The sequence below is a fragment of the Myotis yumanensis genome, unplaced genomic scaffold (genome assembly GCF_028538775.1).
Source record: "Myotis yumanensis isolate MYYU_CA2020_CCGP unplaced genomic scaffold, mMyoYum1.0.hap1 SCAF_3, whole genome shotgun sequence".
Taxonomy (NCBI): Eukaryota; Metazoa; Chordata; class Mammalia; order Chiroptera; family Vespertilionidae; genus Myotis; species Myotis yumanensis.
This window is the reverse complement of record NW_027223754.1, coordinates 161,136,775-161,163,975: the sequence shown is the minus strand read 5'-3', so window position 1 is coordinate 161,163,975 and position 27,201 is coordinate 161,136,775. Positions and strand designations below refer to the sequence as shown.

The following is a 27,201-nucleotide window of genomic DNA, read 5'->3' as shown; positions in this document are numbered from 1 at the left end:
CTGGGACCCCTCGGGAGATAACAACCTGCTGGCTTAGGCCTGCTCCAGGGTGGCAGAGGGCAGGCCCAATCCCTAGGTGCAGCCCCTGGTCAGGCTCAGAGCAGGGCCGATTGGGGAGTTGGGGCGCCGCCCCCTGTCATGCACAGAGCAGGGCGGATCGGGAGGTTGTGATGCCACCCTCAGTCACGCTCAGGGTAGGGCTGATTGGGGGGTTGGGGCACCGCCCCCTATCACACTCAAAGCAGGGTCGATGGGGAGGTTGCGGCGCCACCCCCTGTGACGCACAGAGCAGGGCCAATTGGGGTTGGGGCACTGCCCCCTGCACAGAGCAGGGCCCATCAGGGGGGTGGGGAGCTGCCCCCTGTCACACACAGAGTAGGGCTGATAGGGGAGTTAGGGCACCGCCCCCTGTCACACACACAGCAGGGCGAATCAGGGGGTTGGGGTGCCGCCACTGTCACACTCAGGGCAGGGCCGATGGGGAGGTTATGGCTCTACCCCGTCACACACAAGGCAGGGCCCGTGGGGGGGGGGGGGCGTTGGGGCGCTGTCCCCTGTCACACACAGAGCAGGGCCGATCAGGGGGTTGGGGCGCCGCCACTCTCACACTCAGGGCAGGGCCGATGGGGAGGTTATGGCTCTACCCTGTCACACACAGAGCAGGGCCTGTGGGGGGGTGGTTTTTGGGTGCTGCCCCCTGTCACGCTGATCTGGTGCCAGGAGGCCTTGAGGCTCTGCTGATCCCAGTGCCGGGAGGCATATTACCCTTTTACTATATAGGATAGAGGCCTGGGGGCTGGCTGGTTTGCCCTGAAGGGTGTCCTGGATCAGGGTGGGGGTCCCCACTGGGGTGCCTGGCCAGTCTGGGTGAGGAGCTGAGGGCTGCTTTCAGGCTGGGAATTGACTGAAGCTCCCAACCACTCCTTTTTTTCTTTTTCTTTTTTTTTTATTCTGGGCCAGCTTTAGCTCTGGCTCTAGCTCTGAGGCTTCCGCTGCTATAATCAAAACAATGTATAACTCTAGCTCTGAGATCCCGGCTGGCTGAAAGCTTTTTTCTGGGGTTTTGTTTAGCTTCTATATTTGCAACATAGTTTCTTAGAGTTGTAGCTCAGAGGTCAGCAAGTCAGGCGGGGAATGTTGGAGTCTGCAGTCACTGGAGCAAGCAAGCCTCATGTTCGCTTCCAGCTGCCTGGCTGCCAGCCGCCATCTTGGCTGACAGTTAATTTGCATAAGGATATGCTGATTAGCCAATGGGAAGGGTAGTGGTCGTACGCTAATTACCATGTTTCTCTTTTATTAGTGTAGATTATTTTTAGCTAGAAAGACCTAACACAAACAAGCAAACCCAAAAGTCCTTGTTGGGTTCCATGAACCCACAGTAAGCTCAAACCTGACTTCACAGTTGACAAATCCAGGAAGCCCCTATTCCCCTTTCCTTCCTCTTTCAGAGGCATCACCCGCCCTCCTTTTCTTCTCTACGACTGAAAAGGGGGTAAAGAGAGAAATGAGCAAAGATGACACTCAGGAGGACCCCATGGCCATTCTGAGTTCTGGTCTGGCTTTTAAAAAAAGTTAAAAAAATTTTTTTTTATTGATTTTAGAAAGGAAGTGGGGGAGAGAGAGATGGAAATATCAATGATGACAGAGAATCATTGATTGGCTGCCCCCTCATGCCGCACACTGAGGATCCAGCCCACAGCCCGGGCACGTGCTCTGTGACTGGAATCGAACCCAGGACCTTCAGTCCGCAGGCCAACGCTCTATCCACTGAGCCAAACCAGCTAGGGCTAGTCTGGCCTTTTTTTCTTTTTTTTAAAAAAAAATCCCTACCTTTATTGTTGAAAGTATTACAGATATCTCCCATTTTTTTCCTATTGACCCCCTCCACCCTATACCCACCCCTCCCATGGCCTTTTTTTAAGTCCTCACCTGAGGAGATGATCTTGCTGATTTCAGAGAGAGAGGAAGGGAGAGGGAGAGATGGAGACAGAGACAAGGACCCGCTGCCTTCCTTTTGTAGCACCTAGACCAGTGATGGCGAACCTATGACACGCGTGTCAGAGGTGACACGCGAACTCTTTTTTGGTTGATTTTTCTTTGTTAAATGGCATTTAAATATATAAAATAAATATAAAAATATAAATCTTTGTTTTACTATGGTTGCAAATATCAAAAAATTTCTATATGTGACACGGCACCAGAGTTAAAGTTAGGGTTTTTTAAAATGCTGACACGCCGAGCTCAAAAGGTTCACCATCACTGACCTAGACCAAGGATCGAACCTGAGCCTGGGTATGTGCCCTGACCAGGAATCAAGCCCATGACCTTTCAGTGTACCGGAGGACACTCAAACCAACTGAGCCACACCAGCCATGGCTGGTCTGGTCTTTTTTTTTGTTTCTTTTTTTGTCACCCAGCAGGGCTAGAGAGAGTCACTAGCTACTCTTGGGAGTGTGTGGTTGAACTGAATTCTGGAGATTCTGGGAATAGGACACCTATGTCCCCTCACCCCTGTTATGTGAGAGAGGAGTGTGCTCTCCTGTCCCACAGACCATTTAGGGGACCAGATGAGAAGGTATTCATTCTAGCATATCTGTAAATAGCAGGTCCCAGTTTTTTTGGTCTTGGATACATGAAGTCTCAATAAATTTTTAAGAGACCCAAACCTGCTTATTTTGCAGATTGGGAAATTGGGGTCCAGAGAGGGGAAGGACTAACCCCAGGATACTATTTACATGGGGCCAAGCAGAGCATAGAGCTCAGATTCCCATTCCCTGCCCCCACTTCTCATGCCTCGCGTGTCTCTGGCGTGGGTTTCCCACCAGAGGCACAAAACCTTGATTCTTCCCTTTGTCTGAGAGTGGGTCTAGCTCTGTCTCCCTAGATTCGTGAGACACATTGCAGGTGAGTCTTAGACTAGGGGAAACTCCTTTTTCATGTGGTTGGCGCCGCCTGGTGGAGTTGCAGAGAATTCGCAACAGCCGTGGCTGCAATCCGAGACCTGGGCTCAGAATGATTCCCTAAGGCCAAGTTTACACTTGAGCTGGGCCCAAGGGAGGGGGGTGAGTGGGATGGGGAACCCCTGCTCGCTTTGCACAAGCCTCAGATCTTGCCTCCTCCCACCCCCATTTCCCTAACCCCGTCCTTCTGATCCCATTTCCTGTGTGTCAGTCTCCCTCACCATACAGATACATATCCTGGTGTCGTTGCTCCCCAAAACAGCGGACAAAGATTAAAAGTCTGAGTCTGGAAAACAGAGGGCAACGAATCCAGACTTTATTGTCAGGGAGAGGGAAAAGGGAAAGACATGGGTGGGGGTCAGGGTTGCTACATTATCAAGCAGAAAGATTTGAAGGCCAGTGGGGGGCCGTCCCCCTCCCGGGTCAGTGTTTGGAAGGGCTGACAATACGGAAATCACAGGGGGTGGGGGGAGGTCATGCCCCCGCCCAAGTCGTACTGTGGTGTCTGGTGGGAGGGGACAGCTATTAGGTCTAGGGACTGGGATGGGGGAGGCTACAGACTGCAAATCCTGCGGAAAGGGGCGGGGGGCGGGGGCGAGGCTTCTATTGCTTTTTGCTCACAGTTTTGCGGAAGGCGAGGCGGGGGTGGGCTTGGACTGGACACCCCTTGCCCCCCTCAGTACCCCTTGGGCGATGGGTGCTGGTGAAAAGAATGGAACCCGGACTGGGGAGGAAGGTGAGGGAAGGGTCTATAGGGGCATCTACTTGGTCCCACCCAAGTGCCAGAGATGCCTCCAAGTGCTGCGCCTGCGATGGGCCCAGCTAGACCTGGGGCAGGAGCTTGGTGCGGGGCGGGCACAGTGAGGTTGCAGGCGGTAAAACCAAAGTGCTTATGAGGGGTCCCGCCTATTCCCCTCCCCCTGTGGAGGACGGGGGTGTTCACGGAAGCGCTTCAATTTTGGGGTAGGGGGCCGGAGTCCCAGAGTCCGCTTATTGCCAAGAAAATCCATTTCTGCCCCCCGGACCCCGACCATGGCTTGTGAACCCCGTTTTGTGCTAGGTTTGGGGGGAAGGGCTTGGATGGACATGGCTTTTGGGAGGGGGGGTGTCTCCAAGGGGGCTCCGGGTGAGACGGCCCCCCCTTTTCTAGGGGAGAGGAAAGGGCAGGGGGCGGGGTTCCCTGAGATCTGGGGTGTTCCCCCCCTTCTAAAGCCCCCCTCCCCCATCACCCCTCCCCTTTCCTGGAACCCCGTACCTCGGGGTGGGGGGCGGGGAGGAGAGAGATCATTCAGGGAGTGCCAGGAGGAAGCCTGGGTCCCGGCTGTAGATGGGGGCATTGAGCGGGAGGGGGTTCAGGGTTCCGGTCAGTAGGGGGAGAACAGGATGGGTCCATGCGCCGTTCGGATGGGCCCGGGGGCCGGGTGGAGCAAGGGGTGGGTGATGGGCGGTCCCTGGAGAAGAGGAGCTGCTGGAGCTGGGCGCAGGGACAGCGGGGAGCCTGCTGCCGCTGCCATTACCGCAGCCACCGCCAGGGGGCTGGGGAGCAGGCCGCCGGCCAGGGACTTGGGCAGCTCCTTGGAGAAAGTCAATGTGCTCTGCAGGGGTGGGGGAGGAGACGGGAAGAGAGAGGGAGAAGTCATTGTTTGGCCCAGTAAACCCCACCTTTCCCCGGGTGCCCCTTCTTCTCCCTGCACCGGTTCCCCAGTTCCGAATGTTGCAGCCCCCAGTGCCTTACCGCCAGCTCCGCGGCGCCCCTAGGCTTCTTGTGTCGGCTCAGTAGCGGGTTGGGCTTCCCGGCCACGCCATCTCGGTGACGGCGGCTGGAAATGTGCTGCAGGGGTGAGTGGGTAGGGGACGGTGAGCCCCCAGGAAAGGAGCAACTACCGGGAGGCAGGGCCATAAGACGGGTAATCACAGCCCAAGTGCCTGGCCCCGGCCCCTTCTGCAGCACCAAGGGCAGCCCCGTACAAGAGTCCTCACTCAAATTCCTATTCTCCCTTCCCTCTTAGAGGGTGGAACTCCCCAGAATTCCTGGGAAGGGCCTTGGACCAACCTGTTTCAGTTGGACCTCCGAGTTGACCTTGACATTGCAGATCTCACAGTGGAAGGTTCGGTCCTGGGCAGGGGCCTCTGGTTCCCCAGGAGTGGTAGGCCCCAGTCGAGGGTAAGCTTTGATGGGGCCCAGCCCACTTCGGGCCTCCAGAATTGTCTTGTGCTTAGTACCTGAAACCCACAGAGAGCAGAAGGTAAGGAGCGAAGGAAAAGTTCTCCAGGCCTAGTAGGCCTCAAATACCCACATTCCCAATTACAGTATGGGAAGCATCAAGTGTGAGTGTGTGTGTGTGTGTTGGGGGGGGGGGGGGGGGTAGGAGGGAGTAGGGTGGTTCCAAGTCCCTTGGGATCCTCTTACCCAAGTAAGCAAAGGGTGGGTCAGGAGAGAGTCATAGGTGAAAGAAGTAAGGTGGGGAGGAGGACTGAGGCAGTAAGGGACTAAGGAATGGTGGAGATGATTAGGGAGGGAGGGAGGGAAGGAGATCTTAGAGGGTGCATGGGTATTCAAAGCTAGGAGAGTCAGGATGTAGGGAGCAGGAGTGGGCTGAGGACAGGGGACCTGGGGTGGGGGCAGGGGGGTCCATACCTTTGTTATGTGCCTCAAGCTGGGACAGGGAGTTCACTGCCACCTTGCACAGAGCACAGTAGAGCAGCCGCTTGGCCTTTTCCTCCTCTTCCTTGCTACCCCCAGGCAGGGAAGCTGAAGCTGGAGTCCCCGCTTCGCCTTTGCTTGCACCCTGACCAGTCTCCGGAACGCTGGGAGGGGATGGGGAGCCAGGCTGTTTCTCTGGGGATCCTGGGGCTGGACCCTGTCCATTCTCCATGGAAACTGTTGTTGGGGGAGAGACATAGGGATCACTCCAGGTGGCTTTTGGAGAAGACTCTTTATGTGGAGGAGACCCACCCCATTTCCTGGAGGGCAAGAGCCCAGGAGTCCCCACCCTGTGACAACATGCATGCTCTCATGCCCTGGGCCAGAGCCAGATGTGGTCCAGCTGCTGCAGGCTGGGTGTGAGACTGTGAGGCCTGGCTCACTCTCCATAAGCTGGGAATGGTGGGAGGTCTAGCTCCACTGGTGTCCCCTTCAGGGTGAAGCTGGTAGCCAGCCTCGCCAGGGGGGAGAGGCCAGCCTCGCCAGGGGGAGAAGCATGGAACAAGGATTCACCCCTCAATGGCCTGCCAGCCAGCCTGGGCTTCCTGCCTGGCCAGCCCCCTTCCCAGAGTCTTGCCCAGTACCCAGGGAGGCACATGCCCAAGAACTCTAGGAAGGCACAGAGGCGGGATGAGCAAGGAGAGGTTGGGAGAGACACACAGACATAGTAAAGGGAAACAGAAACAGCAGAACCGGAGAGGATAGAGACAAGGATGCGGGCTGCTCTATAATTCATGACTCGATTAAAGATGCACAGGCCTAGGCCTCAGCACTGGGTTCTGGCCTCTGTACAGGGGAAACTCTAGCGCTCCCATTCTTGCTCCAGTAGCTGATCCAGTTTCCGGGTCATGGGGAGGCTGGCTCCTGAGGAGGCTGGCGTGGGGGTGGGAAGCTGATGGGAGGGGACCTCCTGACCCCTGCAGGTGTCCGCTTGCTAGTGCACAGTGTGGCGTTTCCCTTTATTTCACTTATTCATTTCTGACATCCTTTATCTCAATCTCGATCCAGACAGCACATCTCCGTCTGGATAGGACTTAATGGCTTACAAAAGCGGGGCAGGTATCCTGATCTCTTTAGAGAGAGTACCATAGGAATTGAGTGAGGTAACATGCATAAAGCACCTGGAACAGTGCTACTGAAGAAATGTTACCTACCACCACCATCATCCCCACTTTACTGAGATGTTATCAAATTAACCCAAGATGATTAGGCTAAGAAGCAGCCAGAGCACAGTTAAAACTCAGCTCACCTGCCCACCCTATCTGTGCATCCCCGAGGGGTGTGTGTGTGTGTGTGTGCGCGCGCCTGGTTCCCAAGCTGGTGGTACAGATGCTTGTTTCTCATTCTGCTTAGTGGGGCAGGAAGGACAGGCAAGGAGAAGGAGGAACTAGGCTGCTGGGTCTCTCTGGAGTTGGCCATGACTGACATCTGATGTGGTAATCCTAGGATGGGGGTGGCTCATATCTTCCAGTCATGATATTCCTTCTTCCCAGTTTCTTGGCTGGGAATATGGTTGAAGATGGCCACTAGCCATGAGGCAGAAAGAATCTCAGAGTTGCCTTCTGTAAACCCGGAAAAGACCTCAAAGATCTTAACGTTTCACTCCCCTATTTCCCAGGAAAGAAAACTCTGGCCCAGAGAGGTCAAAAGATCTACCCAAGATTATCCATAAAATTGCCTGGGGTCCTGGACTTGCAGTCTTTCCTGAGGGCAGCCCTCATGTGCAGGTCCTCAGACATCCTGACTCTCTCCTCTGCCCCTGTTCCCAAGATGAGGGGCCTCTCCCTGGATCTGATGGTTCCCTTTTTCTTGAGGAAGTCTGCCAGGTGGCCTCACCCTAGCCCCTCTCTGAGTCACTGGGCAGTGGGGAGGACAGACAGTGGGAACTCTGTTGAGAGGACCTGGGGGGGAGGGGGTGGTGGTGACAGAATGGAAATTTTGCATCACTGTACTTGGCTCCAGGACTCACCTTGGGTGGGGGTGGGGGTGAGGTGGGGGCTGAGGAAGAGAGAGATGAAAGCAGAGGAGAGTTCTGGGAAGTGGGGAAAGAACAGGGGAGACAAGATCAGTTGAAGAATGTAGGAGAATCAGACATACCTGGGTGGGGGGCTACACCCTCCCCATTTGCGGGGGTGCTGCCTGTGGGAGCTGTGTCTCCAGGTTCCCGGATGCCAGGCTCCTTGCCTCGGGTCTTGGCAGCCTCAATGCCTTTGACTCTCCGGGCGTGGCGATTACCCTTGTAGTGTGCCTCAGCCTGGCTCTGTAGGGATGGAGAAAGAAAATGGAAACTGAGATCACCTTTCATCTGACAATTCTGCCCACAGAGCTCTTTCAGGTCCTGGGGTGGTCTCAGCAGGATGCAGGGAATCTCTCCCTACACCAGTGAGATATAAAGCCCCATGCCAAGGAGACCTGCTTACTCCTGGGGCTCGGACTAGCTTCTCAAGTTTGAGCCCAGACTCCACCCACTACCACACCCAGGGCCAGGTTGCTGATTCAGGCTTCCCACCTACTCCTGAGGTGAGAGGGGAGGACATCGCACCTACAGAATCCTCAGTGGGAGGGGCCTAGCAATCAGGCCAGTTAGCATCCTCTTAGACCCCGGGCCTGTGTCCCCTGGTCCCAGGATCCAGCCTTTGCTGCTTCTACCCTCAGCCTGGGAACCCCAGAAGCTCTGGGGCCTGGGCTCTACACTGGCTGCTGTCCCCTGGGTCTCATTTTCCCTGTAGCCTCTGCAGACACCCTGGAGGACCCTGGCCCCAAGCCCAGCCCTGGAGACAGAAAAGCAGCAGAGACAGCTGTCAAAACAGAGCCTCTTGGTTGGGGAAGGATAGGGAGGGCAAACAGAAGGGAGGGCTGCCTGCCATTGGCCCCCACCCCTCTGGTCTTCCACCTTCCACCAATGAGTGGAGCCTGGGTTGGGAGAGGGGATGCCTGGAGTTGAGGTGAATGGGAGGCCTAAAGCTGGGTTGGTCCTGGCTCCCCCCACCCCCATGTGTACCCCCTGCTAAGAGCACACAGTCCTGGAGCTACAAGGTCACCCAGACAGGAATAGAGTAGAAATAAAAGGCGTGGATAGGCAGAAAAAAAGACCAACAGCCTAGGGGTGGGGCAGTGGTGTTCAGAGCCTGGCAGCATGGTGTGTACATGTGTGGGCTGGGTAGACAAACAGAATATGCTTTATTTTTCCCATACTCAGCAGAATGAGGCTCTGCTGTTTTTCTCCAAAAGCTCTTGGAACCTGCACCTCACAAAGCCCCCTCTAAACCCACACAGAAGCCCCAAGGGAGCCTTGGGGGGAGGAAATCTGGGAGGCCAGACACCCGGGTTCTGAGTTCTTGGTGGCTTCTCCCCATGGGAAAGTCCCATGGGAGGGAGTGGGGGTCAGGCTTTGTGTGTGACTTGGAGGGAGGAGGGGGAGAAAGGAGGAAGCCTGGAGGTTAAAGGGAAGTGGATGGGCCAGGGAAAGAGTTCAGCAGAGGCCAAGGAGGGCACAGGCTCGGCAGGGGAGCCAATAACCTAACTCAGTTCTGCACCCAAGGACCAGTGGGCCAGAGGCCACATTTCCACCCGGACACTGATGGCCACCTGTGTTCCAAGAAGTTCTGAGCCAGAGATACAGTAGTCCTCAGGGAGGAGGGCTCCGCCTTAGCAGACTTCTCAAGTGCCTTCTGTCATTTCATGCCCTCCTACAGTAGCCCATTCCCTGCTCTGTCCCTGATAGTCCCTTAATCCCTGCCCCTTACCCAGAGTCCCAGCCTATGTCCTCTCCCAAGATCCCCTGGCTGCTTCTGCTCCACCCATTGAGTGGGTGGGTGGCTGGGCTTCTTACCTGAGAATTGAAGCGGATCTGACAGACATTACAGGAAATGATGGGCCTCTTAGTCTTGAGCAAGGGTCCCCCAAAAGTGTGGGAAAGCACAGCCTTCTGTACAGGGTCCATCTGTGGAGGCAGGCTGGGGTGAGCCAGGAGCCCCAGCACAAGCTCATGTCCATCATCCCCCCAGTGGCAGGAGCTGGGTTGAACCAAAATCGCCAGGGCCTCTTCCTTATCCTTCAGTATCCTGGGGGCTCTGAGTCTCCATCCTCTGATTTCCTCCCAGCCCAATCTTCACAGCTCTGGAAGGGACCTGAGGGACAGACTGGCCCAGGACTCCCATTTGACAAAAAGTGGGAGCAGTTTGCCTAAGGTCACACCATGAGTTAATAGGAGAGCTGGAACTTGAACCTGGACTCCTGTCTTGGTTCCTCATACGCTGAAGACCCACTCTGTCACCCTGACCTATCTCCTACAGCTCGGCTGATCCACCAGAGGCACACTGACAGGAAGTCTCAAAGCACCCCTGATCCTAGAGCCTTCAGTTAAGGCCTTTTTTTTTTTTTTTCCTTCTCTCTGGGGCAAGGCTGTCTACTCAGCTAAGCCGCTGGTCCCAGGAGACAGATGATCCCAGAGTCCATCTCTGGGTTCCAAGTTACCTTAACATACACACTCCCTGGACTCTTTAAGGCAACAGTTTCTAGAAGGAGTCAATACTCAGGAGAGAGTAGGGGGCTCTAGCAAATAACGGGGAATAAGTGGGGGAACCGAAGAAGCTGGGTTGGCCTGAACCTTCCCTGACCACAAGGCTTCTGGGACAGGGCTGTGGGGCTGGGCGGGATTAGAAACAGGCTCTGCCCCCACCCTGGGTCAGCAGATGTCTTTGCAGTCTCCTGCCAAGAGTTCACATGAGGAGGGGAGTTTCTCTCTGAGGCTTTCTGCTATCAGGGGATAAAGCCAGGGGCCTGGAGGCAAAATAAAAAACACAAACTGCCTCTCTGCACAGTCCTCCTCCCTTCTGGCCCCTGGCAGCCAGAGAAAGGGGAGACTGGAATGCAGCTGAGGCTGAGGAGGGCTGGGTGATCCTCTGCACTTCTCATAAAAATGGAACCAAATTAGAGCTGAAACCTTATCTTCCAGGTGGAAGGATCAAGTAAAAAACAGTTGCTGGGGACTTGGAAGGTCCTTAGCTCCTCAGCTGAGCCCCTCCCTGGGCCTAGGACTTCATGGTTCCAAGTAAGACACCAGAGGCAGGAATGTGAAGCAGAGGGCGGAAGGTGGTTCAAGTCTGGAAAGCCCACACATCCTCTGTCTTCCCTCTGCTCTCCCAGTAGTCTCCCCGGCTGGGTGGGGAATGTCAGGAAAGGGGCTCGAGCATCCCTGTGAAATGTGCTGCCCAGTTGGTAGTGGTAGAGGCAGGACCATGACCAAGTTCAGGTCACTGGTCTTACTGACAAGTGTCAATCTCTTGGCCTGCCTGCCATTGGCTGGAAGCAGCCTTTTAGTGGCTCACTCTCACCTCCTGAAAGCCCAGGAATAGCCAAATGGGAAGAATGGGTGTGTCTGTGTGTGTGTGTGTCTAGGCAGGCTGTGATCAATCTGTGCATGGGTGGAGTGTGAAAGAGTATCATGTGCTGTGTGTATATCATTTATGTATCAACATTTCTGTGTCGGGGGTTCTGCTGACGCCATGAGTGGCCAGGTTGTGTAATCTTCAGCTGGGTGTTTATCTGTGTGAATGTATGATGTGTTTGGCAGAAAGAAAGACAGACCAAACTGGAGACGGACTTTAATCAGAAAAAGGAGACAGATGACTGCTCTCAGCTCCCAGTCTCCAGTCTTCGGTCCTTCCTATCCAGAGACACCCCCTCCCCAACTCTGCCCCAGGGTTCTCAGTCCCTGGGCTTCCTCACATGCTGGGTGGGGAATGGAAGTCAGCCCAAACAGAAACCCAATCTGGGCTAGGAAACTTAAGTAGATTAAAATAATAGGGAGAGAGGAGCAGGATGGAGAGGGGAGAGGGGAGGCCCCAGATTCTGTCTACGCCCCACCCCATCACCCCAGCCTGCTCCCCTGAGTGGCTGAGGACCCAGTGCCTTGAGGATGACTTGTGGGCTGATTACCCCAGCATCCACCCCCTGAGACTGGTCCCTGCTTTCCTTGAGTCCTTCTTCCAGGGTCAGAGCCTTTTCTCTTGCACAACCCACTCCTCAGGCATAAGTCCATAAATACCCACTAGGGGTGGGCACGGGCAGGGAAGAGGGCATCAACCCAGTCAGGTGTGTCCTTCCCACCCTCTCCAAGAACTGAGGAGACACCAGGCTGAAGATGAGGGCTGCTGGGCCCAATCCCTGTGCAGGTGGAATGTGAGCCACTGAAGTGCTGCTTCAGGCCAAGGTCAAGAGGCCCTGGTGACCTAGATGAGGGCTCTCTGGGGAGGGGAGGAGGCCAACGTCTCCCAGAGCCCATTCCACTCCAGAGCCCCTTCCCTGGGATTTTGGCCTAGGAACTGCCTAGGAAAGTCCACAAAATGGTCCCTTCCCACCTGCCCTCCACCAGCAGACGTGAAGGGGAATTGCTCCCTGAAGCTGGGGCACAATGAGTTGGGAAGGGCAAGGGGGAGGGGAGGGGGAAACCAGATCAGGAACACGAGGGGGGGGGGGGGGGCTATGATTATATTTCCTTCCATTGCCCTTTATCTGCTGGTAACTGCTGCCCCTTGTCTGACCACCCTACTTCCCCATCCCCCCAAATAAAGGTGAAAAGGGAAGGGGGTGGAATCTTAGCGATGGGAAGACCTGAGGGACAGGACAGATAGAAATAGGAAGGAGAAGGAGCTAGGGGGTATCTGAAGAGCAGGTGGAAGCGGGTGGGGGAGGGATGCTGGGAAGGAGAGACTGGGATGATGGGGTCAGGCTGGGTGAGGGATCTGAGCGGCATGGTCATTTTAGGGTGGGTGTAGGACCTGCTGGGATGTTTGAAGATCTGGGGGACTCCGAGGACCTGAAAAGCTGAGTCTGGGGTATCCAGTATGGTGGCAGCAGTCTGCGGGCACTAGCTGGGACCCAGAGATTGGTTGGGGCCGCGCCGCCGGTTGTGGGGGATGGGCCGGACAACCCGAGGACCCGGCGGAGGGAGAGGGAGCCAGCCCCGCAGGGGCGGGCGGGCGGGGATGGGGTGGGGGTGGGGGGCGCTGCGGCAGCGGCGGGAGCCAGCGAGAGAGGAGGGGACGGGTGGCTTACCCTGCGGGACCCTGGGGGCCGCGGCTCCATGGCCCGGGGTGGCGGACCCGGGCGGGGGCCTTGGGCCGGGCCGGGCTGGGCAGCCCAGGGAAGCGGCTCTCGTTGCCCGGGTGGTTCGGGGCTGTGCGGCCGGGCGGGCCGGGAGGAGTGGAGGCGGCGCCGATAGGGACCTGGCCCGCCCCGGGGGCGGGGCCGAGGGCGGGCCGAGGGCGGGGGCGGGAATCGGGAGTGTAAGAGGCAAGAAGAGGGGCTCGGGCGAAAAGAGGAGGGCGAGTCCCTGGGCTGACACTAATTCCAGGGAAGACCTAGTCGTGGTGTGAGGGGCCACTCGGCCTGGCATGGGGCACTGACCAGATGACCTTGGCTTTCCTCCACTGGGGACCCTTGCTGGGTCTAGTGTTCCCACCAATCTTATGGAGACCCTGTTTCTCTAGCTCGGACATTTCTCCTTTTTTTCATCCTGTCCTCCCTGACACTCTCTCCCCTGCTGACAGGCTCTCTTCCGAGTTCCCAGACGATCCTTCCTTGCTCCCTCTGCACACGGGCCCTGTGCCCTTTTACACGCCACTTTCTCTGCTAGGGATGGGAAACGAGCCCAGGTAGCCAGGCGTCAGGCCCTGATCTCTCAGCGACTCTGGACGGCCGGAGCTGCGGGCACCCAGGGCAGAACCGACCTCGGTCCTTACCTCTTCCTACCTCCTTCCCTCGCCCGCCACCTGCTGGAGAACCAGGTTCCCTAAGACTTTATGTTTCATGCACTTGCTGCCCTCTGGCGGCCCAGTGGGGCAGCATTGGGTGATGGGGGTGGGTAGGGGTGGGGAGTGGCAGGAGAAAGCAGCCCACTCCCCTAGACACCTCCTTATCCTCTCTGGACAGGTTCTAGGATTCCCTCTCTTCTGGATCTCATCACCTCCCATTTCACCTAGGGCAGAGAGATTAGTGGAGCACAGGAGTGGATGGAGAGAGAGAGAGAAGAGAGAGAGAAGGGCTGTCTTTGGGAGACATGAGGGATGTCCAAGGGCAGAGGGACACATAATACAGGAAGGAGTCTAAGGGATAGGAACTGTCCAATTAGGAGATGGATCTGGAGGTATTAGTCCAGGGAGGGAGAGACTCCGACATTAATAATAATTCCACCACCACCACCATCTAATGTTGGTTGAGCCCTTGGAATGCGCCAGCCTCTGTACTGTGAACTCTTTGCATGGATTATCTAATTTAATCTTCACAACCACTATTCTAAGTACGATTATTATCTTTATTTTATAGATGAGGGACCTGAGGTTAAATAATTTGCTCAAGGTCGTAAACTAGGAAGTGGCTGAACTGAGATTTGAATTTAAACCTGGGCAGCCTGACTGCAAAGCCATGTTCTTAACTGCTGCACAGAGCTGCCAAAGGCCTGTCTGCAGCTCTTCTGCAGTCCTCGTTCCCCTGCAGAAGCCGACACTATTGATGCAGCCCACCACACTCACTCTCTTGGCTTCTCCAACCCTACAGGAACCTGGTTCTCTCTCCACTCCACCCGCTTCAGTGGCTTCTCCATTTCTTTTGCTGTAGCCCCCTCCAGTTCCCACTACCTATTTCTGCTTATTCCCCAAGGCTGAGGCCTTGGCCATACTATCGTTCTCTCTCTGATCCTCCCTTAAATAAAAATAATAGCAATAACATAATAATCATAGCATCTAATACTAATTGAATATTTACTTTGTGCTGGGCATTATGATTATATAATATGATTCTCACAACCTTGTGAGCTGGTACTATTACTATCTTATTTTACAGCTGGTAAAACTGAGGTTCAGAGTGGTTAAGTAATTTGCCTAAGGCCACACAGCCAGTGCTTTTATAACATCAATTCAAATCCTGCCAGTCAGATACAAAATACCCTGCTGTACTCTCCAAGCTCTGCTCCTGGCTTTATATTGCTATTCCTCACTCCCCACTAGAGGCAATGGAACCATGCACCCTGGGAAGTCAGAAACTCTGGATTATTCATGGGAATCACTAAGTAGCTCTGTGATGTTAGACAAGTCATTTAATATCTCTTGGTCATTATTTCCTTATCTATAAAACGGGAGAGCCCAGCCGGTGTGGTTCAGTGGTTGAGTGTGTTGACCTATAAACCAGGAGGTCACGGTTCGATTCCCAGTCAGGGCACATGCCACGGTTGCAGGCTTGATCCCCAGTGGGGGATGTGCAGGAGGCAGCTGTTCAATGATTCTCTCTCATCATTGATGTGTCTGTCTCTCTCTTCCTCTCCCCTCCTCTCTGAAATAAACAAAAATATATTTAAAAAAATAAAATGGGGGAAATGATGGGTGATCGGAGGGTAAGTGAAAATCAGGTATTTACGTGGGAGAAAGTATTCCCAGCACTTTCTGCTCTAATTACACACAACCGGTTGTGCTTTCTCAAGTGCTCTTTTCTAGACCTTGTTCATGCTATTTGCTTCTGTCTGAAATGTTCTCTAAGGCTCCTTTGAAAATCCTACTACGAATTCTTCAAAGTTCAAATAATGTCACCTGCTGCAAATTTTTCCTCTTCTCTCTTTTTCTCCTGCTTAGCTCACGTTGGTCCCATAGGGACCACCACAGCCAGCAAGTTTTTCTTGACACCCTCTTGGGCTCCCATGCAAGCTAAATGCCTTTGACACAGCTCTCCTCACACTATAGGGTAACTGTTAACTTGTTATCTTTCCTACTAAACTGTGAATTCCACAAGGGCGTGAACTGAGTCTTGTGTCCTTGACACTAGGCACAGTGCCTGGCACATAGTAGATGCTCAAGATAAATTTATTTTTTGTAGACTTGGATTGTTAGTGTCTGTTTCACAATATTTATTAACTCTTCCTCTGGTTTGCATTGCAGATTGCTGCATTCATGTCAATGTATCTCTCCTGAATGGCTCTTTTAAGATTGGGCCATCTCATTTCATTCTCATGTCTCCATCCTATCTAGAACAGTACCTTGCTTATAGTAATTACTCAGTTTTCTCATCTGTAAAATGAGAATAAAATCACAGCTACTCCTTAGGGTTACTATCAAGATTGAGAAATGAAAAACATTTTGTAAACTTCAAAGTGCAATACAAATGCTGGTTTGGATTCTTTGGGAGAAGTTTGGAGGAAGCAGCTGGTATTAAGAGAACTCTATTTGGAGTCACAGGCTATGGGTTCAAATCATACCTTAGGCACATACTGTGTCAATTTAGATAAATTACTAAACCCTCTGAGCCTTAGTTTCTGTCTTTCATATGTCTAACAGGAATAATAATGTCTACTTTGTTGGGTTGTGGTGAAGATTAAATGAGGAGCATGTACAGAAACATCTACCACAGTGCCTGGTGCATAGTTGATGCTCAATAGATATTTATAGCTGAATATGGTTTGACGGTGGTTATTTGAATTGAATAAAGCTGACTTCCCCTAAACCTTTAGCTCTAGCCCAGTCTCCAGGCCCCAAATTCTAAATGTTTGAATTTTGGGCTCCATGTCCTCAAGGGGGGTCAGCAGCACCATTTGGGGTCAGCTTCCTCCTTCAACCCCCTGCCCCTGTCAAGATGAGTTCTTCCTCCAAATCACAGCATCCCGAACCCTGGAGTCATCGTTGACTCATCCTCTCTCTTCTCCCCAATCCCCAAATACCAGTTGGTCACCATGGTCTGTCACTATTTCCTTGGAAGTACCTTGCCCATCTCCCTTCCGCTCTCCTCACACTGACACTGTCATTAAATGCCCACTAGTCTGGTGCTCTAGGCTTTCCTGTAGGCCCACATTGCTGGGACAGCCTCCTCATTGGCTGGCCTCCTCTAGCTTTGCTCCCTTCCATCCAGCTGTTCCACTCACCTTCCTAAACACTGTTCTTTATTGACTAATTTGAGAGAGAGAGGAAGAGAGAGAGAGAAGAGAAGAAGAAGAAGGAGAAGAAGAAGAAGAAGAAGAAGAAGAAGAAGAAGAAGAAGAAAGTGATTCGTTGTTTCACTTATTTATGCATTCAATGATTGATTCTTGTATGTGCCCTGACAGGGTTTCAAACCCGCAATCTTGGTATATCAGGATGGCTGGGGCCTTAATCATTGCTCTTGCCAAGTCACTCTCCTGCTCAAGACTGGATAATGGCTATTTCATAGGGTATTAATCTAGACAACTTTGCCAGCCCTCCAAGACCTACCCCACTGACCATACCCACCCAACTGTGGACTCCAGAGAGCTGGAACTTACAAACAGGCATGCTTATGTCCCTGATTATTTCCTCTTTCTGGATATTTCTGTCTTTATGGATAGCCTATCACACTTCCCACCTCCTTTAATCACTACCACCAGTCTAAGTATTGATACTTCTCTAGATGATAGACTAGATGAGATGAGTCATATAAAACATCCAGCACAATATCTAGCCCATAGCAAGACCCTAGCAAATATTAGCTATTGGTATAAATAATATACCATATAACCAACAATATTTGTAATAGACTAGAAGTAAGGGAGATGCAATCCTAATCCTCACCCAAGGATATTTTTTTCCATTGCTTTTTAGAGAGAGTGGAAGAGAGAGGGAAAGACGGAGAGAAACATTGATATGAGAAATACATCGATTGGTTGCCTGTTCCGGGGAGGAGCCTGCAACCAAGGTATCTGCCCTTGACCAGAATTGAAACCGGAATCAAACCCGGGATCCTTTGGTCCACCGGCCAACACTCTATCCACTGAGCCAAACCAGCTAGGACAAGGGAGATGGGATTCTAAAAAGAGACAAGGAGTTAGATACAAGGGGAAGAAGAGAAAAGAGCAAGGGTGGGTCCAGGGAGAGCGGAGGTCAAAGGAGGGTTGGGAGGCAGGCTGCTGCTACTCACAGTGCTGTAGTTGCCAAAGAGGCCCAGGGTGGGGGCCGGCTCCAGTGGGAAAGGCAGGATTTGCTTGAGGTCCAGCGGGGGCTGCATGATGGGGGTCTGCCGAAGCAGAGGGAGGGGCCCTGCCCGGCTCAGGCTGCCTGAAGGGCAGAGAAAACATTGTGTGAGGCAGGAAGATTGAAGCCTGTCAGTCCCACTCCCCCACACTCAGAAGTGCGACCCCCATGCACACACACTTCCCCTGCTCGCTGGCTCCAGAGCAATGGAGCGCGGTCCCTGTGGGCCTGGGGGAGGGTGCAGGCCAGTCCTTCCCTTCTGGGTGGTTTCACTTCCCCTTTCTCTAGCCTCCCTCCTCCAAGACCATTCGGCATTAAACAGACCAGGAAGAGCACAGACCTCTGCAGACTGCCTGCGGGACCCGCAGGACTTGGGAGCCCTGAGCCCCACTCCCTTCTTCTGGTTTTGCTTTTCCCCAGGGAATCCCAAAAGCCAGGTTTCACCTCAGGGAGAACAGCCCTGTGGGTGATTCATCCCACTGCCCAGAGGGGGAGACTGAGGCCTAGATTTGGAGGAGGGCTACGGAATCTTTCAGGCTACCCCAGCAGTTATGATTTTGTGCCAGTCGAAATTCTTAATGAACTGTCGACACCTCTGGGGGTGGGTAATAGGTGCGCGGCATTGGCTCTGGGAGGTGGACTCCCTTCCTGTCTTCCCATGGCTCTGTTTAACCTGGAGTGTTCGGCTCCCCCTCTGCAGGAGGAACTACAACCAGGCCTCTGGGAGGGGAATGCCTTGGCCTAACCCAAATGGGAAATGAAAGTCCAGGCCAGCCACTCCACTGGCCCCCGCCCCCAACTCAAACCTCCTTCTCCTCCCTCCAGAGCCATGGGAGGAGCCCCGCCAGGCTCCAAAGGGGTGACCCAAAGGCCCTCAGGACCCTCTGGGCTTCCGCTGGCCGAGCTCCCTTCTTCGACCTCCCGGTCCACCAGTTAGGAAACTCTGGCTGCTCTTCAGTGCTTGAGCAAACCCCCGTCAGCAACAGGGGTTCCCAGCAACAAAGGCACACCCAGGAGGCTGCAAGCTTGGCCCTGTCCTCCCCTGACCTACGGGGCACAGGGTCCCTCAGATCTTTTCTTGCTCCCTCCATAGAGACGGCCCCTTTTCATACCTTCAGTTTCTGGTGCCCGCTGCCCCCAGGCAGTGGCCTGCCCCTGGCCCCCCAGGGGCCTGGGCCTGACAGCGTCCCCTTCACTTGGTTCTGCCCCCTGCCCTCTCCCTTGCCAGCACCCCCCCAGTCCAGTCAGTAGAATCAGCCAATCAGAGTCCTGCAAAAGTGGGGCAGAGGGGAGGGCGGGGGAGCAGGGATTAGGGGAATCAGGAGGAAGAGAGGGAGGGGGTGGGGAGGGCTCAGGCACAGCTGGGGGCAGGGAGCTGGTCCAGAAAGGGCTGGAGGGGTCTGTCTCTTCCACCCACAGCCAGGACTGGGTAGCCATGGTGCTTGAGGCAGAGGGGGGTCAAGACTGCGGGAAGCTTGGACTCCAGTGTCTAAAGGTTGCAGGAAAGGGCAGGATGCTTGGCATTGGCCCTCGGACATCTAGGGGTCTGTATACCCCGAGTCCATTTCCTCTTTTTCTGTACACCCTGTATCCATTCCCTTGGAGTTGGGATGGGGTAGGAGGAGAGGAGGGAGGGAGAGAGGCAGACAGACACGAATGAGTAAGAGGGAATGGAAAAGACACAGAAGCAGGAATAAGTGACTGAGAAATGGAACACAGACACAGATAGAAAAGGACCGAGAACGACGGAGAGATGGAAGAGAGTGAAATGAGAGAGGAAAACAGGGCCACCGCTGAAAAGCTGGATACAGAGCTAGAGACTAGGAGAGAGAGAGACCAAAGGACAGAAAGCCCAGCAAGACAGGGACAGACAGACAGGGACAGACGGACTGATGGGGTAATTCAACCATCTCCCCTTCCCGGTCTGTCCCCTCATAGCTTCCCTTCTCTATACCCCACCCTCCTGCCTGGCACACAAGGCCAGGGCAGCCTTAACAAGCCCCGGGTGGCATCAGGAATGGTGAGAGAAACCTGAGCACTCCCAGAGTCCCTCACCCAGCAGCCACCTTAGCAGCTGGTTTGGGGCTGGCACTTCCCCGCCCCAAAGCACCAGAGGCAGCAGCTCAGCTCCTTGACCCTCTCTCCAGTGGAGTATTATCACATTGAGTCTCCGAGGCAGTGACAGTTCTATAGAGGTAGCTGATCCCACTTTCCCCATTTTTCACAGGAGGAAACGGAGGATCAGAGAAGTTGAAAACTTGACTGATGTCACACAGCTTATCAGTATCAGAGCTGGGATTTAAATCAGGATCTGTCGCACTCTGTAAAGTCTTTCTCTGCTACATAACCCCAAAGGACTTCAGTCTGACTCTGAAGCAGAGATCTGAGCGCTGCCTTCCATCTTGTTCAAAGAGAGGAAGGGGAGAGCAAGTTCCATGCACTTGCTGGGATTGGAAGAAAACAGGTTGCAGCTACTCAGTTTCCTACAGCCAGCAACTCATCTTTCCCACTGACAGGAGCCCTGGGGGTAGGGGGGAGAGAGGGAAGGGGAAGTGGGAGGAAGGGGTGAAATGAGGGTGGAGTGAGGAAGGGACGCAAGGCCACAGGGGCAGATGGCAGCTGATGGGACGAATGGGCAGGAGCAGGGCTCTGGGTTTCAGGTGGTCCAAGACTCAGTTCCTCCCCCACCCCTTTTTGGGGAATAAGAACAGTTGCTACTTTTGGAGGGATAGAGTTGCCCCTATATGCCAGACACTTTGCATCCATAGTCTCTCTGTGATGGAGCCACTGCTCACCAGCTGGGTGACTAGCTAGTTTCTCGGACTCTCTTGGATTCATTTCTCATTTATCAAATGAGAACAACAGAACCTGCCTCATGGAGTTGGTGAGAGGATTGAACAAATTCATGTAAAGTACTGGCATGCCACCAGGGAGCTCAATACATAAATGTTTGCTAAATAAATGAACCCTTATTTTGTAGCTGATGACAAACAGCTCAGAGAAGGGGAGTTACTTGACTAAGTTCACACAACTAGTGAGGGATTTGAATCTGTGTGTCTGGCTTTCAAGCACTACACGTGTCTGGGTAGACTAGGGATGGGAGGGGGAAAAGGCAGGAATGAAGTAAGGACTGGGGAAGCAGGAAATGAGGTAGGAAATTTAGGTCTTCTGCTATTTGGCTAGGTGAGAGCTTCAGGCAGGTTTGGGGAAGGGGGTGGAGAGCAAATTGGAGTGTGTGTGCGCGCGCGCGCGCGCGTGTGTGTCACACACCTCAGGCAGGGCAGGGAAGAACTGGGGCCTGGCTCGGGCAGGCCACTCCGGAGCCTAGCTCATTAGAGTACGTAATTACCTCCCGCGGATAGAGCCTCACCCATCTCTGTGGGGAACTGCCAAATGCTTTATTAAAGACAGTTCCCAATGAACTTTAGAGGGCGAACTCTCAGACCCTTGGATGGATGTCCATCTGTCCATTTCTGTGCCCTACCTTGCCCCAGGCGCTTGGATGCTGCACAGGTTTCCCCTCCAGCACCAAGCCACAGCTGACTCCTTCCATCCCACCGAGATCTCGTCTTTTCCTTCCTCTGCTCCCCAGAAGTTCTGGCCTGGTCCGAGTCCCAGCGCCTTGGCTATCTTAGGTTGGGTCTGGGGCTTCAAGCCCCTGTGGTAAAGAATGGGAGTGTCCGCTGTGAGCTGGCTCGGGGAGGGGAGTGGCTGCGTGGGAAGAGCAGCCAGGAAGGTGCGAGGGCTTGGTTAGTGTTGGTCTGGAGGATGGGCCAGGAGGAGATGCAGGTTAGTCAGAGGTATCTGGGTTACGGTTGCAGGTTGTGTTAGGGCCCACGGTGGTGAAAAGCAGAGGAATTAGACTCTGGGGCCAAGGAGAAATTGGATTCGAGTCTGCATTAGGATTTTTTTTCTCTAATTCATCTCGTTTTCTCTTCAGGCCTTTTGGCCTCTTCTCCCTCCCCAGGAATGCCTAATATTGGGGATTGAGAGGAGAGCCTTGAAACCCTGGGTCTTGCCTTCTTGAGCAAGTCCCATGGAAATGTCCCCTTCTGCCTCAATTTCCCCCATCTTGGCAAGAGGCAGGCTGAGGGCTGGAAAGGCTTTGAAGTCGAAGATGAAAGCAACAAGGGGATGGTTATGAACAATAACTCAAAACATCAGCCCTAATAATCCCAGGGTAGATGTGGGTGGGGGCAGGGCCAAAGGGAGAAGGTAGCCAGGAAGGGAAGAGAGAAAAACAACCTGGGCCATCTTCCCAATCTGACAGGAAAGGGCCTCTTTCAATGGCTCCCCCTCTACCACACGAGGGGCGCAGCTAGAGAGGGCCGTAAGAGGGACCTGGACCAGGGAACCTGAGCCCAGAACCACCGCCTTAAACCTGGGCCCGCAGGCTGGGCCTTACCTGCTGCACACGGACTCCACAGATCTCAGCATGCAGAACCTGAAAACCTTAGTACGGGCCCTGAGCCCAACCCCTTCTTTCCTTGAAGAGGGCTAAGCTGCACGGGCCCAGGCCCAGGCTTCCCGCCCCCCGTGGGGTGGGCACAAGGAGGGAGTTCATTAGTGCCCTCCAGGGAGATGTGGTGGGGTCCCCTTGGTGGATCCAGGCATGCTCCCTGTGGTGGGCTCTTGTCCGGTTTGAGCAGGGCCCGGGAGCCCTCTGTAGGAACTCTTGATCAGGGAGAGTATGGCTCACACCGGCCTGTTCTGGACAAACACGGTGCTGCCCCTGGGCCTCACACCCAGGGTGGGGCCGTTCCCAGGGTGGGGCCAGGGCACAGGGATTGCACAGGATGGAGGAATGTGGAGCCTGTGCTCTGGGGACCTGGTCCAAGTTGTGGTGGTGAGGGTCACCCTAGGGGCGTCTTCACAGACGGGTGGGACTCTCTCCCTGCTGGGGACACCCTTGGGAAGGAGGCAGGCAACCAGCCCACCATGCCTCTATTCCCTCATTCATTTAATAGCTATGATGGAGGGCCAGGTGGAGACGGTCAGACACTAAGTGGTGAGAGAGTGAGGAGATTCAGGAGGGGGAGAGAAAGAGATGGAGGGAGATGCGAAGAAGGAAACAAAGACAGGTAGTGGGAAGTCAACAGGGGTCAAATGAACGAAGAAAAGCAAAAGAGCCAAGGACACGCACAGCGGAGGCTGAGGCGGAGCCTGGGGCACCAGCTTGGAGCCAGGTGTCCCCAGCGGCGGGTGGGGAGCCCACAGGTGTCTGGGCCTGGATGGTAGGGCTCCCACCTAAGCAGGCCCAGGAACTGCCCTCGCCTGGGCGGAGGTCAGAGGGCAGAGGACAGAGCAGGCCTGCAGACTGTTGGGAGGCAGGGGCCTGGAGCCGGCTGATGAGGAGCCCAGCACACAGCTAGCTCCTCTGCCCCCTCTCCCCCCTCCCCTCGGGGTTCCCTCCGATGTAGGTCATGAGGATGGGGTGGCTGTGGCTGAGGGCTGTCAGAGCCCCGCGGGAGCTCCCCTCCCCCACCCGTACCCTTCCGTTGCCCCTTCCTCTCGGGGCCTCCCCGGCCCCCCGAGGCAGGTGGGGGTGGGGTAGGGGACGAGTGAAGAAGGGAGCCGGGAAGGAAGGGCCCAGGCAGCCAGCGCAGGAGAGAGGGGGCAGGTCCTGGCGTGTTGGGGCAGGATGGTTGCGGAGGCAGGATCTGAACCGCAGGGGCCCTGGGATGGACAGTTTCCCACCCCGTCTTCTCCCCAGCCCCCTAATCGCCACCCCCCCACCACTCACACCTCGAAGCTACACCCACCATCTTCTCCCCTCGCCCGCCCCCTACTTCCTCCTTTTCCTCTAACCCTGGGCCCAGAAGGAGGTCGGAGGGCCAGAGCTCAGGGTGGGGGAGCCGGTCAGAGCCTTCCCCTCAACTCCCCCAGCGGACAGCCCCCTCCCCCAGCCTCCTGTAGACGGTCATATAATATTCATGAGCCTCATGAATACGCAATGTTTCATTATGGGGAGGGGGTCTCACCTAGCTGTCTGCTCTTCTAGCATTCCCTAGATTACCGGGAGAAGCAGCAGCTTCAGGAAGAGGGGGAGAGGGGACCCCAGATATGGAGCCCGAAGAAGGGGGAGGGGGAACCGGTCGCTGACGGGCGGCCGCAGTCACCGCGGTGCCGGGAGGTTGGGGTGGGGGGGGGTGACCTACTGAGAGGGACCCAGGAGCCTGGAGCCTGGAGCTGCGGAGCCCACTCACCGAGGATCATGCTGGGGACCCAGGCGCCCGGGGTTCCGCGTCGCTCTGTCCCGGGGGCCGTTCTGGCCGGGCTGGGGGTACGGGGGGAGGAGTCGGGGGAGGAGCAGAGGCCGGTCTAGGCGGAGCGGGGGCGGAGCCCGCAGCAGGTGAAGACGGGAGGAGGGGGGATCCGGACGCCCAGGGCTCCGTGAGGGGGCGTCCTGGCGGCTCCTCTCTCCCTCCCGCTTTCTTTCCTATTGGCTGCCCCGGGGTCTCCTGGATTTGCGGTGTCACTGCAGCCAGGGCTGGGGAACAAGACATCTGGAAGACGGTGTGAGGTGATGGAGGAAGCTGGAAACTAAGATGCCCGAGTTCTTGGGAAGGGCTGAGTCTGAGGGCGGGAAGTCTGGTCGTGGGGCTGACATGGGGTGGAGGATGGCTAAGTGCTCTGGGGAGGCATGGGCCCTGAGTTGGGTGGGTCACCTTGATCCTCTCCAAAATGATGGGCTGGGCGGTGGGGGTGGGGGTGGGGCACAGAGAATGTTGGGGTCCTACTTGTTTCTCTCACTGCAGAGCAGGGTGCCTGGGGGGCTGGGTCTCAGGTGAACTGTGGGGTTGAAGATGGTTGCCAAGTTGATCTGTGACTGGAATCCAAATGCCTAGGTCCTTAGGGAAGGTTCCAGTGAACAGACTGTAATCAGTGGATCCAAAAAGGTGGAAACAGAAGCTGGCAACTGGATCATTAGGGAACCAGAAGATCCAGAACTGAGGCTCAACCTTGTAAGGAAGACATGGGGTGGGGTGGGGATAGGAGTATCTATCCAGGGCCTGAACTCAGGGCCCTCCCCACTGAGGTGAACTGGGTTGAAGAGGACTGGTGGGAGGTGTTTGGTGAGGTGGAGGGGAGGATGGAGGATAGGACAGAATGTATGGGCTGGGGACAATGTCCGCGGAGGCGGGGCGGAGTGTGGGACACTGGGTGTACCCTAAAGACCAACAAAGGGACCTGGCTGAAGGCAGACAACTGGGACGCCATCATAAGACTGGAGTCTGTGAGTCTGTGAGGTGTCTGGGGAAGATGCAGCTGCTGCGGCCTGGACCTGTCTGTACCTGCCCCAAGTAGGAGGGTGGCGGGAGGCCTCCCACAATGCCAAGCAGCCAACATCAGGCCAACCCCAGGCGGAGGGAAAGGAGGTGTGACTGGGAATCAGAACACGTAAGATTCAGGGAGGGTGGCAGCAGGAAGGAATAGGTCGGTGGAAAGGTGGTGGGACTGGAATCTTAGAAGACTCTGGCGAGGGAAGGAGAATGGGGACCCGCATTCCTGGGTTCTGCAGGGAAGCTGGGACTAGATAGCTAATTAAAGTACAGGAAGTTTAAGTTCCTGTTTCTGAGCCTTAGCAGTCTCTTGCCCTCACTGCACCGATCTGGTTGGTTTGAAGGAAAGCTGTTTCTGCACCTGCCAAGATGCTCCAACTCAAGGGCACGAGAATATTGGGGTTGCCAATGCCTTGAGCTTGTTCTGATCTAGAGGCCAGAGATCTCAGGGTACTGTGGCCCTGCTGTTCAAGTCTGGCCTTGGGGGAGAATGTGGGGTCTCTGAGCCCATCAGAGGAGGTCCTCTTGCTCTGGATCTGACCTCCCACTATGCCATCCAACCCTAGCATCACAAACCCTGCTTCTCGACCCCCACATCTACCCCTCCTTGTCTCTTCCCACTCTTCTCCTGGGTGGACTCCTAGAAGCAGGCATGGCTGATTGGTGATAAAGACCCCTTTGCCTTGTCCACCTTCCCACACTGCCCTAGAGACTCTGAGTTAGGGAGGTCTCTGCAGCGGTGGCTTAGCTTACCAAGGGCAGGCAGCTGGTAAAGGGCGGGGTGACCTTGCAGGCAGCTGGGGGGGGGGGGGGGTAGTGTGTGGGGTGAATTCATTATTGATGAGCCCTGCACCCCGGGCTACTAATGAGCCCAGGCCGGCTGCTCTAATTGATGTCAAGAAACTTGAGACCCCCAGATCAGCTTCCCGCCTGCCAGCTGCCTCTCCTGGGCCCCCTCCCCCTCCCTGCACCCCCAGCTGCTCTGTTCCCTTCCCAGGGCCTCCTTTCCATCTCTACCAACAGAGAAGGAAAGGGCCCAGGCCTCCCCGTCCCCCACCCTAGTCCCTCTGGATCACTCAAGTCTCTATGGTGGGAGGCAGACAGAGCTGGAGGGGCTGGGAGATTGGGAAGGGGAAGCAGACCAGAGCCTGAGAATGACAGTCCAGGGACAGAGCGGCTGGTGCTAGATTACATCTGCAGCATTTCTGAGCCTAAGGAATCGCTTTCTTATATTGTGAGAGACCTTGTCATTTTCTGAGACTCGAAGCTACAGGCCCGACACAGACCCATGACACCAACCCCAAACTCAAAGCCCATTTCCCCTCCTCATTTCCTTCTCAGGATAGTGTAAGAAGTCTCAGATCTAGCCCATGAGGTTTCGCTGATGCCACTCCCACCCCTCCCCCAGGAGCGGGGAGTAGGGGATTTCTTTCCTTGAGAATTCCCAGTGCTTTGCTATGCCACAGCTGCTATTCTTGGAAATGCTGGGTGGCTCTTTACTTTATCAGGTCTCTTCTTCCCCACTAGTCCCTCTTCATTTATAGGTTCTGGGAAGAAGTTCCTGAGGGACAGAATTACCAAGAAGTCACAGATTGGAGTGTGGAGCAACCTTGGTCTTTCAGGAGAGAGATTATGAGGTGATGCAGTCATTGCTAGGCAGGAGCCCAAGGTAATAAGACTGGTCCTGGCCCTGGCCGAGTAGCTCTGTTTAGAGCGTTGTCCCAGTACACCAAGGTTATGGGCTAGGTTTCTGGTCAGGACACATACAAGAAGCCAACGAATGCATAAATTAATGGAACAACAAATCGATGTCTCTCTCTCCCTTAAAAAGAAGAGTCCTGGTGGTGTGGGAAGAGGGTGAGATGGACCTCATTGCCTCCCTGCCCCAAATTTCCATAAATTTGTAGCTTTGCTGCCCTCTGGTGGCTGAATTCTGGTCTAGCATGACATGGACAATCCTATTAGATTTTAGCACCCCTCTCCTTTCTCTTGCTGCATGTTAGCACAGGCCTTAAGGAGGTAGAGGACCTTGAGGGGCTCCCTCACTTTCATTTCTCTTCAAAGACCTGAACCTTATGGCATGTTGGTTAAGGAGGAGGGCTTTCACCGTCAGACAAGGCCGAATTCGGCTCTGCTCTGGCACTCACTGTGTGAGTTGGGCAAGTTACATAACCTCTCTGGACCTCAATTTCCTCTTGTGTAAATGGGGTTAATTGTACCTACTTCACAGGATTATTTGTAGAAATTAAAGGGATAATGTAGAATATTTAACACACCCCCCTCTACCC

General features: G+C 54.8%; 1 protein-coding gene across 6 annotated transcripts; it reads right to left on the bottom strand.

Moving 5' to 3' along the window:
* Nucleotides 1-3,253: 3,253 nt before the first annotated feature.
* Nucleotides 3,254-23,919, bottom strand: ZNF385A (zinc finger protein 385A). Of its 6 annotated transcripts, none has more exons than XM_070410075.1 (8): nucleotides 23,837-23,919; nucleotides 17,578-17,714; nucleotides 9,497-9,607; nucleotides 7,762-7,924; nucleotides 5,599-5,841; nucleotides 5,014-5,183; nucleotides 4,696-4,791; nucleotides 3,254-4,555 (listed from the first exon to the last, which is right to left on the bottom strand). In XM_070410075.1, exons 1-8 carry the CDS (start codon nucleotides 23,844-23,846, stop codon nucleotides 4,325-4,327), a joined length of 1,161 nt encoding a protein of 386 aa, XP_070266176.1. In that variant the 5' UTR covers nucleotides 23,847-23,919; the 3' UTR covers nucleotides 3,254-4,324. The 6 variants fall into 6 exon arrangements, with proteins under 6 accessions (XP_070266176.1, XP_070266175.1, XP_070266177.1 ...); XM_070410074.1 differs by having other exon boundaries at nucleotides 23,789-23,861; XM_070410076.1 differs by lacking the exon at nucleotides 23,837-23,919 and adding an exon at nucleotides 18,743-18,825.
* Between the last annotated feature and the right edge of the window lie 3,282 nt (nucleotides 23,920-27,201).

What these genes read in the sequence shown, in the direction of transcription:
- ZNF385A (XM_070410074.1), bottom strand. Translation starts at nt 23,846, where the DNA reads ATGATCCTCGGTGAGTGGGCTCCGCAGCTCCAGGCTCCAGGCTCCTGG. An exon ending in TCTTTGGCAACTACAGCACT is followed by an intron (nt 9,608 to 17,577) that starts GTGAGTAGCAGC and finishes CTGCCTCCACAG; the next exon opens with ATGGACCCTGTACAGAAGGC. An exon ending in AGATCCGCTTCAATTCTCAG is followed by an intron (nt 7,925 to 9,496) that starts GTAAGAAGCCCA and finishes CCATCCCTACAG; the next exon opens with AGCCAGGCTGAGGCACACTA.